Consider the following 16,251-nt stretch of genomic DNA (forward strand, 5'->3'; position numbering starts at 1 on the left):
ACTACCATTAAATATATTATCCATATGTCATGTAGTATCGGTATCGTAAACCTGTGACCATACATCGCGAACTAACAGTATTGCCAATAGAGAATATTTGAAGGCTTAAAAATTTCATGTCTCAGTCTCAATTTGATGTTCTTGCTTCAACGAAAATGAACAGCGAGCAACTGGCCTTTAAAATCATTTAGAATTGCATGTGAATTCGAAACATTCTGAATAACGAACTCGAGATTGAAATGTTTATGTAGTTTTAATTAGTATATATATAGGAGTGAAATGCTATTTAGTTTCAGCAACATTTTTGCAACTTCACAGGAGAGCCATTTAAAGTTTAAAATATCATAACAAAAAACTTCTTCAGCTATTATTATTAATATTTCAATGGAGTAAAATTAATTGAAGTTCAATTAAAAACATCGAACTGCTGATGCTATACCAATTGCTATACCAAATAATACGAACCTTTAATTACAAAGATAAATGTTGCGTATTAAGCGAAATGTCACCCCTCGATGTATAATCTGTTCAGGATATATCTCGGGACATAATGAAAGAGATGCGGCTGCTGCGCGAGCTGCGTCACGACAATCTCAACTCGTTCATCGGCGCCGTCGTGGAGCCGATGCGCGTGCTCATCCTCACCGACTACTGTGCCAAGGGGAGCTTGTATGTGAGTACTCTCGTCCGCACATACCTGGAATAGGCCCTCAGGCTACCGGGGAATAGATAGGGAATAATAATAATAATAATCTGAAGTACTTAGTGCGAGCTTTTTAACGCTCTCGATAGCGTAAAATTTTGCTCATATTTGTATGGAATGGGATCGTTTGCGTACGTTTGCCGCTAGGGGCGCTGTTCCAACTGCATACAAAATTGGGTTAACTTTTACGCTATCGAGAACGTTAAAAAACCCGCACTAAGCACATTGAGTACTTCATGTTACTTCGTTATAAGCGTTCGAACAAATTTATCGAAATTCAACCTAAAGCGGTTACAGCTAAGATTTAAAATCGTTTTGTGTATTCTATTGCATCTTTAATTTCATTATTGACATATTTTTTGAACAAATAACTCGACTGTATATTTTGTTTTATCATAAACGCTAACGCTTGTCTATAGGATACTATATAAAAAAAGGGCTTTTTTAAGAGTCCCAAAATAGTACTTGACTGTTTGTCGTTGTTTTGTTGTTTAATGTAGATGACCAAAAATCAGTTGGTAATCTCTAATAACCTTAAAAATTGCCTATAGATATGGGTGTTCATAAATAAATCTATGAATTCTCAAAACCAACTAGTCTTAGCTAGGTAAACATTGAGATGTTAGGTATATATGTATATTAACTTTATTGGTAATTAAACAAGAATGTTTTTTGTTTAACGTAACCTTTAAATACTATTCTAAACAATTTCCAGGATATAATAGAAAACGAAGATATCAAATTGGATCAAATGTTCATATCTTCGCTTATTCACGATCTCATTAAGGTATGATTGTTTTTTTTCGATGAGTTAAATACTAGTGTACCAATCAATACTCCTTCAAAGCTGAGATTTTTGAAAGCGTTCACCTGTCTATTTTATTTCCAGGGTATGATCTTCATTCATTCATCGCCTTTAATATTTCACGGAAATCTCAAATCCTCGAATTGTGTAGTTACATCAAGATGGATGTTACAAGTAAGTTCAGCTTGGAGTTAATAAAAAATATTATGTTAAATGTCAAATATAAATCCGTCGATTTTAACTATGCAATTCATTTTATTAATGTATACTTGTAACGTGTTGAATGCGTGTTCGTTTTCATGTGTTGTTTATTGGGTGAAATAAATATTTTAATTGAACCATTTCAGGTAGCCGATTTTGGTCTCCACGAGTTGAGATATTGGGCTGAAAACGAGTTTATTGGAGAACATCAATATTATAGAGGTTCATGCTTATTATAATAAACGATCGGATACTAGGATTGAAGGGCACCTGATATATTCAAAAACTTCATTGTTTCACACCGCTATAAAAATAGCTAAAAACTGCAAAACTTATTTTGCATATAGTCTCACAAATAAAAAAATGCTGTGTATAAAGTAAATAGTTAAATATTAATAATAGTCTTAAATTGTACGAGTTCTTATAATTTGCGGCATTAACACCAAGTCGTGACGTGTTGCAGGTTTGCTTTGGAAATCACCAGAGTTGTTGAGAGGATTAAACAACCCGAATGGCATCGTGGGCGGAACGCAAAAAGGTGACGTCTATGCGTTTGGGATTATTCTATACGAAGTGATAGCGAGAAAAGGCCCTTTTGGAAATGTCGCAATGGAGCCCAAAGGTGAGCCTTTAAATGAAAACAAAAAGTACAAAATACATTTTGAGTTACTGCATAGCAGTAAGTTATATTTCGTTCTTTTAAAAATATGTATACCGTGGACTAACATTTCAGATATAATAGACCGCTTGAAGCGGCCGAAGTTGGACGGCGAAGAGTTGTTTCGTCCGGACACGAGCAGCATCGACGGCGGCATCGACGACTACATCGTGTCGTGCATGAAGGACTGCTGGGCAGAAGATCCCAACACGAGACCTGACTTTCCTACGATTAGAACCAGACTAAAGAAGATGAAATCGGGACAGTAAGGGAAACTACTTAGATTCTTTTTTATTGCTTAGACAGGTGGATGAGGCCATAAAATGCAACAAGTTTTTGTTTTGTTCCCGGTATCGCCCTTAGCACGCTTTCGTACCCTCAAATATTTGTTTAAAGCAATATAAAAATTGCATACACTTACATGCATTACATTTTCTCTTTCTTGCTTTGTGGTTTTCATTTTGTATATAAAAGAAGAATAAAAAAAATCGTTGATAGCTACCAAACGACAAAGAAATAAAATACTCAAACTAGAAAACGTAAAATAAAATAAAAACTAATTTATTAATAATTGCAGATCAAAAAACATAATGGATCAAATGATGGACATCATGGAGAAATACGCTAATAATTTAGAAGAACTAGTCAATGAAAGAACGAGGCTATTGTACGAGGAGAAACAGAAAACCGAAGATTTATTACACAGAATGCTGCCAAAGTAAGCACAGATTACCTTGACTATTGTCTATGACGACTGATTCTAATTTTTTAGTTTTTTTTCTTCTAAAATTTATAACTGCCGACACAAGGGTCAAAACGAAATAAATAAATAAAATGAAACGTATCTAAAATACAGAACATTTCTGATTCCCCAGATAAATTTATTAGAAAAATCGTGAAAGAGATATTTGTGCCTTGTTGTTGCATGTACATGTTATTAATACTTTTTTTTTTGTAATCAAACTCCATTTCAAACTATTGAGAGGTGTGTATATGTATAAGTATGTACTAATGTAAGGTTTGTAGCTCATATGTATGAGGTGAGCACAGAACAGGAGAAGACGCAATTACAACAAGCTGTAACACGTGCCTGGTTGCAATCGGTTTGCGTACTGGTTTACATTTTGTCCGAGTCTGCTATAACGCTTTAGATTATTGTTATATCAAACGCAATTTTATTCGCTTTTATTACATCATTCAGGGGGTAAGTAAATTTATAATAATATCTTACGCACTGCAAAGTCAATCAATCCACTCGCATTCATCTCTTGGTGTAGCTGCTAAATGAAGAAGTGTCTTTAAAAGAATCGCGTTCATAAAAAATTATAATCACTCCAAACGATTATGAAGTTACCTGCATAAATTCGTGTAAAACGCAGGTAGGTAAATACATTTCGTCGAATCACCGACGAGGACTTAATGTAAAACAGTTGCGCATTTTCTCAAAAAAAAAAAAAAAACAACATGTTAATGTATTCACTTTGTTGTACTTGTGTTCTTTTACAGATTTGGGGGTTGAATCCATTATAGAAATATCGTGAAAAATGTCTTGAGGTAATTAACTCCCTATTAGTGATTGTAGATTAATTTGGTTTGCCTCACACGCCGGGCTCACAACGTCGCATTGTCCCAGCACACGAACAACAATGTCGCGGCTGTGGGTCACTGTTTTCATTAACACAAGTAGTAGTAGCTTGCTTTGGGGGTTGCGGTGATTTAGCGGACGCATCGGGACGGTGGAGGCGTAGCTCTATCGGTACAGACTGACACGGCATCATTATGTTCTATTAAATATAAATGATTCAACGATTCGCGGCGCATGTCATTACCGAGTAGTTGCAGTATATTATTTTTATGTAGTAATTTGTTGCGCAACGGTTATGGTATTGTTTGGTAGTGTATTTAAAAAATGTAGACATGTTTTTTTATTGTTTCCAATGATCAATCGGAACAGGTGCGTTTTGTGACTGTTTGATGATTCAGTTGTTATTAGTCTACAGTCGGGAGTGTGTCGTTGTTTTGAATACAAAAGTAGCATGAGTAGTCGGTACTTTTGTTGGGTTGATCTTGAAGCATTCGAAGCAATTGTCGAAGCAAGGTTAGTTAGGGGTAAATACAGTTGGACGTTGTTGCAGGTCAGTAGCTAGGAGGCTGACGTCCGGGGAGGGGGTTGAACCGGAATCGTTTGACTCGGTGACGATTTACTTCAGCGATATCGTCGGCTTCACGGCCATGTCCGCAGAGAGCACGCCGCTGGAGGTCGTCAACTTTCTCAACGATCTGTATACGGTATTCGACAGGATAATAAGGGGCTACGAAGTGTACAAAGTGGAGACCATAGGTGACGCGTATATGGTGGTAAGTAACTCGAATCTCTTGTAAATAAATCCTCTACTTATTAAGTAACGCATGCATGTCATATAGGTGTCTATATCTATACTAATATATAAATCTACAGTGGTTTTTTTCGGATGTTCCATTATAACTACTGAACCATGCATCCGATTGACTTGAAACTTGGTATCTATGTAGAAAATACATGTACTTATTGGATAGGCTAATGTTTGTATGAGTGTTGGACTCCCTACACCAGTTGCGGGGGCGTTAATGACGAGAATCTTTTTGGGGGTGAGAAATAATAATGTTAATTTTAAATGCCCAGCGAAGCGGACGGATACAGCTAGTTATATACATAAAAATGTCATTCAAACATAGGTCTCACAAATTTTAAATTAATTTTCCAGGTGTCCGGCCTTCCCATTCGAAATGACGATCGCCACGTTGGTGAGATAGCGTCGATGGCGCTCGAGCTCTTGAACGCCGCTAAAAGTCACAAAATTTCACATCGACCGAAGGAAACTCTCAAACTCCGGATTGGAATTCACACGGGTATGAAAAAGCACGTGTGTGCTCTACGTGTTGTACTTTAAAAATATATATATTATATTTCACGTACCGGCCATAGCGTAGGTGGAATAGCCCCTTAGGTTACCAGCGAATAAGTACGAGAAAAAAATACACATTAAATTAGGTATTGTAATGTTAGGTAAAATTGTATATACAGGATGTTAAATTTGTAAGCCGAAAAGCTTGTGGTTTTTTTTTATTGCTTATATGGGTGGTAGAGCTCACCTGATTTTGAGTGGTTACCGGAGCCCATAGACATCTACAACGTAATTTCCGCCACCCACCTTGAGATACAACGGCTGCCCCACTCTTCAAGAAATAGGAAGGGTGGTACCTACCCATTTGGACTCACAAGAGGTCCTATCACCAGTAAAAAAATCGTATATATGTTTTTTTTTTACTTTAGAACACAAATCGATTATTTGCTAGCCTAGTGCTTTGTAGTTCGATTCCTCACAATCTAAACCGAACGGTATAATTTCCTTGCTTTTTTTTACTTTTTTAGAGGTTAGGCTTTCGCATTCGACACCAAAAAAGCTTCACTCGATATTAGAATTTTTAAATATAATATTTCTGTAATATAATTATACTAATTTCATTTTCAACGAACATTCGTACCCTCAGCGATAAATAAAATCACTATGGCAGGAAACTGTATTATTCCATGTCTATAGAATTAACCTTATTGGAAACTGATACTTTCGTTCCGTGGTAATCATACATTTATATATAAAACGCATTTTAACGCATTTTAACTAGTAACCAACCCTTTTACAATATGAGAAACTAAAATACGCGCACGGTCATATTAACAGATTTAGAGATACTTAATAACATAGATTTTTTTTAATAAAAACAAAGTAATTTAAGTAATAATACTCCGTTTATGGTGTACTGTCAGTTTTAAGATTGCTTCCCAGATGTGGAAAAGAATGAGTTAAAATGTTCGCGATAGAGTTTATAGATATTAGAGATGCATGCATAGCATCCATGTCTAATGTCTTCTTCGGTTTTCGCGAGTTGTAGATTCAAGTAAAACAACTCTTACGGCTTAATCTCGCGTTTTTTTTTGTCATATTGATTCCGACTTTTTGAATACAGTTTTCATGATTACGGACGACTCGTCGTGCGTTGTCGTGTCGTCGTGTAGCATAAAAGACGCGATATTAAAACGTAGGAATAGTTTTAAATTTTGTATATGAACGAATTAAATATAAATGATTGTTTCCTTGTACGCTTCAGTCGAAAGTGGTATCGAATCAAAAGTAATACGCATGCGCGTCGTACAATTAAAGGGGCCGTGGTGGCGGGCGTGGTCGGCCTCACGATGCCGCGCTACTGCCTGTTCGGGGACACCGTGAACACCGCGTCGCGCATGGAGTCCAACGGGGAACCGCTCCGGATCCACATATCGCCGAGCTGCAAGCAAGCGCTCGACAAGATAGGCGGCTACGTCGTCGAGCCCAGGGGCACGATATCGATCAAAGGAAAAGGACAGGTACTTCGACGAACACGATCTGTTATACGGCACGCGACGAGAATGATTGCGGTGATGTTTTCTTATAGCTCCAAACTTATTGGCTCGTGAGCGCTACCGAAAAAGCGATTCAGAAGAGGCCCGTGGAAGAGGAGGAGCGGCCTCTGTTCCGCCGGCCCAGGAGGAGTCCGCGGCTCACGGACTCGCGACACCCATCAGTCACAGGTCTGTGTACCGATTGGCAATTTAAATAGACATATTTTCATTTGAGGCGGTCACTTTAAAATAAACCAATTTCACAGGAGTCATAGGCGGGGCGGTCCGACAGAGAGTATCGAGCCTAGCGCGGAACAGCGTGGAGCCCATCGTCGACAGCTTCAACCGCGGCTCGCGTGCGTCCCTGCCCGCACCCGTCTCGTACTCGCCCGTGCGGAGACGGTCGCGCACGGACTACGGTCAGAGAATCAGGTCAGGCTCAGGTTACAATAACTTTCACCGAGAACCTGCAACCTCATACGACCGTGCATGACGATTACGGGTCTCTCTACAGGAACGCGCTGAGTTCGATCGCGTCATCGACGGCATGCGAGCGTGCGCGCTCCTTGGACGTGTTCCCGGGCGAGCACGGCGCGCCCGCCGGACCGGCCGTCTCCACGGTCTCCGGCGAGCGCGTGTTCAACGGGAACGCGCTCCCGGACGAGCCGCCGCCCCCCGAGGAGAGCCCGCTCCTGCGCAAGTGCAGCCTGTACAACCGCCTCGACCTGCCGCGCCGCAAGGTCCACGACTCGAGCTACATCGAGTCGTACAAGCGGTCCCGGTCGCTCGAGAACGTGGGCGACGACAAGTCGGACCGCAAGCCGGCGCGGCTCGCCATCCGCTCGTGGCTGCTCGACATATTCGGCGGCGCCGCCCGCGGCAGCAGCGCCTCCCTGCGCCGCGCCGCTCCGCTCCTCGACCGGGAGTCCGCCGTCTGATGTCCGATATCGTGTATGTATATGAAAAGCTGTTGTAAATAATACAAATAAAACGATGTTACCGTCAATTGTGAAATGAGAGTTTAATGTTATTAAATATTTCTATTGAATGCGTTATTTTACTAAGAATAATACTGACGTGGATCACTGTGCGCCCCGGACTCCGCGCCCGGCCGAGGGGCTGCGTCCTTTGACTAGGGTAGACGCGTCCGACGGCGGCCCGGCGGGTCAGGCGTCCGCCAGTAGCGGGACGCCGGCGCCGTCGCGCTCCGCGAACGAACACCCGTTGATGACCAGCTTAATGTCGCACGGCTTCACGTCCGGCAGAGGAGGCGCCGTCGCGGGCGCTTCCGTGTGCTCGATGATGGGGCACGAGACGCTCGTTTGTTCTTGCCGAAGGCTGGGGGCTTCCAGTAGGTCTCCGCCTGGAACCAGCCTACTCTCGCCGATCATCTGAAATAGAGATGACGACGTACTTTTGAATTTCAAAATGTTCTCAATTTATAGATTAACAATTGATTGACACAACAAATATAATTTAATTTTCATACGAAATCATATTTATGTCATTAGATTCCAAATAATCAAGTATTTTATTGATCTCTCCCAGGCAGTCAAAGCATGGTATACTCAAAATGGATATTTACGTGATGATTTACCTCCATTAGATATTCGTCGCTTCTGTGATGCATGACATTGTCGTTATGAGATTCAAGATGATTGCCAGAAGCGAAACGAAGCTTTTTCGGAGATTCCAAACTGCAGCATCTGAAAATAGTAAATTCATGTAAAATATATATTTTTTTAATTCATAACTTTAAATAATCTGTAAAGTAATTGTGATGTAAAGGATAAAGCGCCGGCGTACTAGTATCGAGCGATGCAACTGCACCGGCGCTCGAGTCGCAGACAGGTACCAATATACAATATACGTACTTGATTCATGTTCACGATGAAGGAATAACATAATTTACAGACTATATATCGCACACCTAGATCTAAAGAGGTATTAACTCAAAAAAGAGCTTTTTTCAGAAAACACGAAAAACTGTTTACTGTGTCCCTGTGCACTGCAGGAGCGTTTTCTTTTTATAGTTTACTTTATTTATACACAATAAGAATTATCTTGTAGTCATTTTGTGTTTTATACACGTTTTAAGGTAAAAAAATTGGAATTTTTAAGTTATTTCCCTTTTGCTTATTAATGTACGTATATTTGCTATACTAATTTGAATTGAGCCTGTGTTGGTGAATTAAGTTTTTAGTTGACTCTCTTTTAAGAGGCATTATACAATTAGATCGCAATAACTTTTTGAATTATATAAGATAAGTCCAATTAACAGAGTGTGGTGTGACCAACAGTAAGAGTATAATTTTGCTAATAAAAAATAAAAAAAATAAAAAAACTACTGCAGTCAATCAATATTGTATATTAGTTCTATTATTATTAGTAGCATTAACTTATGTCAGTCTCATAAACCCAAATGGGTCATAGTAACTCTTAAACATTGTTGAGGGCTCTAAAATTTTGTGTACTTGAGTACCGATATTTAGGCTTTATTTGTTGCGAGTGGCGTACTATGAATTTTCTTTGCCTTTCAAGATCGCTGAGTGCCCAATATGCGTCAAAGACCTGTTGTCTTGACATCTCGTCCACTTTATCTTTGCATTTTAGGCGACATTTGTCTCCACAGGGTGGTCCAACCTTTCTTTCTAGTATTAGTTTCTTAGATTTTGACAAGGACTGATAGGCTTTGCCAGAACTTCTCAGTTGTTTCGCGATTTTCGACTTCCACGTTGCTGGTTTACGTACTCTCTTTTTGCCCTTTTTTTCGATCTCAATACCAGATTCAGGAACCTAAACATTTTCCGGACCTACTTGCTTACTATCATCTTCGGTATCCGACGAACTCGAGTTGCTGCTGCTGGTGCTGGACGAAGTCGCCGATAATAATGAAGGTATGACCTTAGGTGGGAGCTCATTTTTGTTTCACAGTTGAAAATTAGGATCTTCATCAGAGTCGTCAATATCACTTTCATCGCTCCGGATCGGTGAAATATAGTAGTTCGGGCAACATAATTTTGTTGTTTAGATGGGCTACTGCTAGGTACAGATTTTTAACCGGTGTCAAGACAGCATGAGTTTCATTGGATGAAACTTCATCACTTGATGATATTATCTTCAAGTCATCTTCCACGGTTGCATGTTGCGTAGAAGTGATAGGAGGAGCGATATTTTCTTCATCCCGTTTTTTTATCATATTTACTAAAAATCGCCCGCAGTGCATTATTTTCCTGAAATATAAAATGTTTATGTTACGAACTTACCGAGTCACGTGCTCCAAATCGATTTAGAAGCCGATAAAAAAACATTTTGAATCTTTTTAGCTATTTTGTAAAAGATATTTGTCAGAAATCATCTAAAGGGATCTAACTTGAAAAATTGGCAGTAAAAAAGGAATAAACTTTGTTAATGCTAAGATGAATATTAAATTGTACTAAGACCTAAAAACTCCAATCGCCAATAACGAAATAAGTTTAATTTTGATAAGATTTTACAGATAAAGGAGGGCATAAAATATGACTCAACAAAATAGACACAACTACAAAATCAAAAATGTTTCAAGAATAGGGTAACAACTCAAAATAAAAATAAAAACTTTACTCACCTTGCCAGCAATATAGGTTTAACTTAAAATGTTGCATCTATTTAATCAGCAATAACCATCTAAAAGGTGACAATTCAAATTAACTCCAATTTTTTTACGGAGAGCACGTGTACTCCGCTCGTAATTCTGATTGCAACTAGCATTGTTTCCGTTTAGGCGTGAGAGGGGCTGGCTCGCTCGTTCAACAAAAGGGACTCTAGGTGCCATCTAGCGTTGAGTTTTGTACTTATTTTTAAATCTGTTTTATTGGTCAGATAGGTATCCGTATAGAAAATTAAATGGTGAGCATAACTCAATCATACAGATTTTTGACTTAACTCTCTTTAGATCTAGGTGTGCGATATGAGTCGTCTATTATTAAAGGTGGCAATCTGTGCATTTGGACAAAAAATTTTTATTGAAATGTCAATACAGATTTATTTGAATATAATCGTCTCCTTCAAAGAATACGGTTCAAAACCTGCATTAAATAAAGGTTAATACTTAACCTGTTATTTATCTAAGATGTCGTTCCGAAGAGTTTTGTGACTGCCAATGGAATACAAAGTCAATAATTCGTTTTTCTGATTTACCAATCATTGTCCAAAAGTCAGATTGCCGGCTTTGATAATAGTCGACTCATATGCACTATACTATACATAATAGAATACAGACCTTAGGGCTCAAGGTGGGTGGTGGCATTCAGGTTGTCATGTTTATGGGCTCGATAACCACATAACACTACATGAGAGGTAAGCTTGTTCAACTAAAAAACGTCACAGCCTCCGCGTACGTGTGAAAAGATTTTGTAACCAACGTTTCAGATTTGCGTTGAGAAACCCGAACACAGGGAGAGGGATGAGAGAGAAAGAGAGAGTGGAATGAGAGAGAGCTATGTTACTTGATGATCTCCCATGTTGTCAATACAATGTTAGCTGATGGTCTCTCATGTTACCAATACAATGTTAGCTGATCGTCTCCCATGTTATCCATACAATGATGTATGTTTCGAATTTTGCTAATCCCCTTACTCAACGTTTTTATCGTGTCAGTCCAACCCGAATGATCTACTCAACTTAAGCGTTCGATTTCGGCATTTTTACCTGTGCAAGCCCCCGACTTGGTTCTTCCAGTTCTTAGTTTTGAGCGAGCTCCTCTGTCCGCGCGCGTGCGGCGGCGGCGCGGCGGCCCGCTCCCGGCGCCGCGCGCGCGCGCTGTCCTGCTCCCCGCCCAGCCAGTACGTCAGCTGGTCGCGCTTGCCCTTCATCGACACCAGCCCTCGCTCTTCCAATATGTATCCGCCCAGCTGATCCAACAGCGCTTTACACGCAGAGCTGCAGTGAATCTTGAGTGCTGCAAATAAAAAAATGACATTTTCAATACACACTGGTTGTATGACCTCTATTACACAATGCTTTTTTCAGAAGTCGTCGTAGCCTAAGGGATAAGACGTCCGGTGCATTCGTATGTAGCGATGTACCGGTGCTCGAATCCCGCAGGCGGGTACCAATTTTTCTAATGAAATACGTACTTAACAAATGTTCACGATTGACTTCCACGGTGAAGGAATAACATCGTGTAATAAAAATCAAACCCGCAAAATTATAACTTGCGTAATTACTGTTGGTAGAACCCCTTGTGAATCCGCACGGATAGGTACCACCACCCCGCCTATTTCTGCCGTGAAGCAGTAATGCGTTTTGGTTTGAAGGGTGGGGCAGCCGTTGTAACTATACTGAGACCTTAGAACTTATATCTTAAGGTGGGTGGCGCATTTACGTTCGTTCCACCCATCTAAGCAAACAAAAAAATATATAATCAAAATTTGCTCCTCTAATGGGACAGGGATTTTTACGAATTGAATAAATTGCTTTACTTTTCCAACAAAAATCAACAAATAAAACAAATTAAAAGGCGATTTAGCTAACAATCCTGTACGACTAATTCGTTACCGTTTTTTTATATTTTTCAACTGAATATATGAAACGTTATCTTACGTGCTCCCGTTGATTCCAAGCGACTGGCCGTGTTCACAGTGTCGCCAAACAAACAGTATCGCGGCATCTTCAAACCGACGACGCCCGCGCAAACCGGACCTTAAATAATGATCGGATTAACCAATCAAAACCTGTAACTCGACTTAATAACTTACTTTCATAAAACTAAAAATTTGTAACGCAGTTATAGAAAGAAAATTACATATCTTCACTTTTTTAAAAGGAATACTGCTATATATGCGAACACAGTTACGATAGGATTCATTAATACACAATTGATGTGCCTTTGGAAAACATACAGCATTGTATTATGAAGAAGCAGTGTGTACTTAGCTTAGATTCCTTGTCTATGTCCAACCATAGACCGTCAATTTAGTTCCATCTTTAGCCGCTAGGTGCTGCCAGCAAGTATAAAGGGAGCGCAGCCATCTTTGATCTTCATAGCGTTGTGTACTTTCGTACTGTGAAGTCGCAAGTCCACAAATATTTATTCGACTTCTTATTAATTGCAAAAAAATATTTATTTTGTGTTTCTATGAGTGTTATTTTGCAATCATTACGAGTATTATTTACCAATCCTATCATCGGACGCCATGAATCACGCGTCATCTGTTGGAGGTGATGTTGAGTCAAGCTCCATAATTTCCGAGAGGGAAGATGTCCAGGCGAGACGCGATGGAGACGCCTCGCGTTCGAACAGCTCGTCAAGCGAAAAAGAACAAAAGGAGTCTCTGCGTAAGAAACGACGGGATTCAAAGGTAACGGTCGATCTTCGAATCGGCTCGTTATCCCACCAGGTCAGTGACGTTGTAAATCTAATAATGCATCAACTGTGTGTAACAATTGAATGTAACGAAAAATGTTGTAAACAAATTGATCTCGTCAATACGGAAATTTTGACAAAAACACAACAGATTTAAACTAATAATCTTTGTAACATAATTACTGAAAACTTTGACAAATCGTCTCCGTCGTACAAGTTACCCGTAAAAAGCGTTTTAAATTGTATACGGAAAAAAGGGCCGTATGTATAGAAATAACACGTCAAAGTTTAATTTCCGTGGTCTCTAACAAAGTATCCTGTTGCCAACGCACCACTCATTGAGGAATTTTTGTTTGATAATAGTAAATTGAAATCTATTCAGTCCCTCTGAGGGCTACAATCCTATTTGTCACGATCTCGTACAAAAGGTAAGCCAAACATTATAAACAATCATAGTCTGTAACATCTGGCACAATCCAGAGGGGAGCAATTGAAGACACCGACGGGAGGCACTGAGTGCCACCAAAATTGTAATAATTTGTAAACCATGTATGGTTACCAAATACCGTAAAAAAATTTTTCTGCGGAAGAAAAGCGACGGATCAATGCGTCCAATTTTGGATCTTCGAGAGTTGAACAAGGTCGTAAAGATAAAACACCTAACTGTTTTCGGACACCTAGGTACCAAACTTTCTCCACCCAGGGGACTGGATGATAGAATTGAACATTTCTCAGGAATATTTTTCTAGTATCAGTCGCAAAATTTCGTCGATACTTCTTGAGGATCAGTACCAAGGTACCAGTATCAGTACCTCCAGGAAGGAATCGGTACCTTCTTATGAGTTAGTATGAAATGACATGCCTACCCTTCGGTCTGGCTTCAGAGCCACACCTTTTTGCTTCTATAACATGCGGGTCGCAGAGACCTTGCGTGCAAAGGGAACTCGAGTGCTAGTGTCTACTAGACGACTTCCTTTTTGGTCGACCAAGACAAATCCAAGTTGAAACTTCAGGCTGCAGAAGCTGGGAAGCTTTTGGATTAACCTTTTTTTCCATAACATGCTGGGTCGCAGAGACCTTGCGTGCAAAAGGAACTCGAGTGCTAGTCTACCTAGACGACTTCCTTTTGGTCGACCAAAACAAATCCAAGTTGAAACTTCAGGCTGCAGAAGCTGTGAAGGTTTGGATTATCTGGGCTGGCATGTCAATTTCCATTATATAGGGTGCTCGGTCGCTCGGTCGCTCGATCGCGGAGATATTGCGTGCAAAGTCAAGTGCTAGCTTACCTACACGACTTAATCTTGTTTCACCAAGACAAATAAACGTTTTTGTTCCCATAGCATGCTCGGTCGCGGAGACCTTGCGTACATAGGGAAGTCAAATGTTAACGTACCTACGCGACTTTCTCTTGGTCCTTGAAGACAAATACACCTTTTTGCTTCCACAGCATGCTCGGTCGCGGAGGCATTGCGTGCAAAATCGAAGTGCTAGCTTACTTACACGACATGATCTTGTTTCACCAAGACAAATAAACGTTTTTGCTCCCATAGCATGCTCGGTCGCGAAGACCTTACGTACATAGGGAAGTCAAATGTTAACCTACCTACGCGACTTTTTCTTGGTCCATGAAGACAAATACACCTTTTTTGCTTGCATAGCATGCTCGGTCGCGGAAACATTGCGTGCAAAGGGATGTTGAGTGTTATCCCACCTACGCAAATCCCACCAGGTCCATCAAAAGAAGTCCAAGTTGAGTCTTCAGGCCACATAAGCTGTAAAGCTCTTGGATTATTTGGGCTGCCAAGTCAGCCTTACAAAAAATCAATTAGTACACTGGTTCAAGAGATGACATGTCTAGGGATTCGATGGAAAATTGCGAGAAACGAAGTGGCCACTCAACAACATCCTAGCTCAAACTCTGACGGAATTACATCAATCTATGCTAATTTGCAAATTTTCTTGCAAAGTTTCAAGAAAAGGGGTAAAAAACAGGCCATCCTGCATGTGTTAACAATTAAATGCAGTGCTGACGCGAAGCCACATGATAGACATTGCCGATACACAAAACCAACCATTTCCTGGCAACGGAAGCTTCGGACATGTGTATGGGTTACAAATGCAGTGCTGACGCGGAGCCACATGTCAAACATTGCCGAGACCCAAAACCAACCATTTCCTGGCAACGGAAGCTTCGGACATGGGTAGGGGTTACAATTAGACAAAATATTAACGTCCTGTCTATGGTCAGCTCAACAACAGAAACGGCTCACCCACAAAAGAGCTATTTGCAATGGTAGTGACAATCAAAATGAATCTGAAAGTATTTCACTAACGTTGACCTTTCGATTTTTAAACCTAAGCGATAAGTTCAAGATAACTGTCAGCTTATCTCTCGGGGAGATACAACATCATAGCCGACAGGCTATCACGAGGAAATCAACCTGCGAAATGGCACTTTTTACCACAAGTGACCACAAAAGTTTTTCGAAAGTGGGGTCATCCGGATATAAACCCATTCGCCGACCAAGATTGGATACCTTCAGCAGACCGTAGAGGATGCAACTAGCATGGAGAATTCCTCCTCTCAACCTTCTCCCCAAAGTACTGACTCACTTCAACAGTGTCTAGGGAACCTACCTGGTAGTGTTCCCAGACTGAGCGAAAGCATTTGGGTTTCCAAGCCCTCAGATCCCGAACGCTAGATAACTCGCACGAAATCCAAAACCTGCCTCCTCCACAGGTTAAACATTAACCCTGAAAGCTTAGAAAGGGGGGGGGGGGAGGTTGTACAAATAATGACTGGTCTAAACAGGAGATTTGTTGAAAATTAGCTGGTGTCAATCCACTTTGTCAGCATACTTACCAGCAACTAGAAGATGGTGCATATGGTGCTACAGTTTTAAAATTGATCCTAAGTCTGCAGATGTTGCCAAATTCTTTCCTCTTTTCCAAAAAAAAAAAAAAATTTTTGCCTATAAAACAATCCTTCTGCATCATAAAGCAGCGCTGTCAACTTTCTGTGGGCGAAATACATGTAGGACAGCAAACATTCTCAAGCTCTCTAATAAAAATTGCTATTTTAAAAAAGCCATCGGAATAGCTAAACAAAATTCAACTA

The 16,251-nt window shown here is 40.2% G+C and overlaps 2 protein-coding genes and 1 long non-coding RNA gene across 10 annotated transcripts in view; 1 reads left to right on the forward strand and 2 right to left on the reverse strand.

Annotated features, from left to right (window-relative positions):
* LOC114250602 (receptor-type guanylate cyclase Gyc76C) overlaps nucleotides 1-7,835 on the forward strand; it is a 34,883-nt gene extending 27,048 nt beyond the window's left edge. For all 7 annotated transcript variants that reach the window (XM_089730621.1, XM_089730627.1, XM_089730622.1 and 4 more), the window contains 13 exons: nucleotides 533-673; nucleotides 1,419-1,490; nucleotides 1,593-1,682; nucleotides 1,856-1,931; nucleotides 2,173-2,331; nucleotides 2,443-2,632; nucleotides 2,945-3,085; nucleotides 4,503-4,725; nucleotides 5,112-5,256; nucleotides 6,570-6,772; nucleotides 6,841-6,976; nucleotides 7,054-7,219; nucleotides 7,302-7,835. In XM_089730621.1, coding sequence (XP_089586747.1) covers nucleotides 533-673; nucleotides 1,419-1,490; nucleotides 1,593-1,682; nucleotides 1,856-1,931; nucleotides 2,173-2,331; nucleotides 2,443-2,632; nucleotides 2,945-3,085; nucleotides 4,503-4,725; nucleotides 5,112-5,256; nucleotides 6,570-6,772; nucleotides 6,841-6,976; nucleotides 7,054-7,219; nucleotides 7,302-7,725 — 2,166 coding nt within the window. In that variant the 3' untranslated portion in view covers nucleotides 7,726-7,835. The remainder of the gene's footprint in view (nucleotides 1-532; nucleotides 674-1,418; nucleotides 1,491-1,592; nucleotides 1,683-1,855; nucleotides 1,932-2,172; nucleotides 2,332-2,442; nucleotides 2,633-2,944; nucleotides 3,086-4,502; nucleotides 4,726-5,111; nucleotides 5,257-6,569; nucleotides 6,773-6,840; nucleotides 6,977-7,053; nucleotides 7,220-7,301) is intronic.
* Nucleotides 5,873-16,251, reverse strand: part of LOC114250609 (guanylate cyclase 32E) — a 57,172-nt gene continuing 46,793 nt past the window's right edge. For both annotated transcript variants that reach the window (XM_089730629.1, XM_089730628.1), the window contains exons 24-27: nucleotides 12,371-12,469; nucleotides 11,477-11,726; nucleotides 8,385-8,493; nucleotides 5,873-8,178 (exon numbers count right to left, since the gene is read on the reverse strand). In XM_089730629.1, coding sequence (XP_089586755.1) covers nucleotides 7,954-8,178; nucleotides 8,385-8,493; nucleotides 11,477-11,726; nucleotides 12,371-12,469 — 683 coding nt within the window. In that variant the 3' untranslated portion in view covers nucleotides 5,873-7,953. The remainder of the gene's footprint in view (nucleotides 8,179-8,384; nucleotides 8,494-11,476; nucleotides 11,727-12,370; nucleotides 12,470-16,251) is intronic.
* LOC149502217 (uncharacterized) lies at nucleotides 9,136-10,637 on the reverse strand. The gene is made up of 2 exons (XR_016323706.1): nucleotides 10,395-10,637; nucleotides 9,136-10,020 (listed from the first exon to the last, which is right to left on the reverse strand). It is a non-coding gene; the product is annotated as an uncharacterized LOC149502217 (long non-coding RNA).

This window comes from Bombyx mandarina, chromosome 10 (genome assembly GCF_030267445.1).
Source record: "Bombyx mandarina strain Sakado chromosome 10, ASM3026744v2".
Lineage (NCBI taxonomy): Eukaryota > Metazoa > Arthropoda > Insecta > Lepidoptera > Bombycidae > Bombyx > Bombyx mandarina.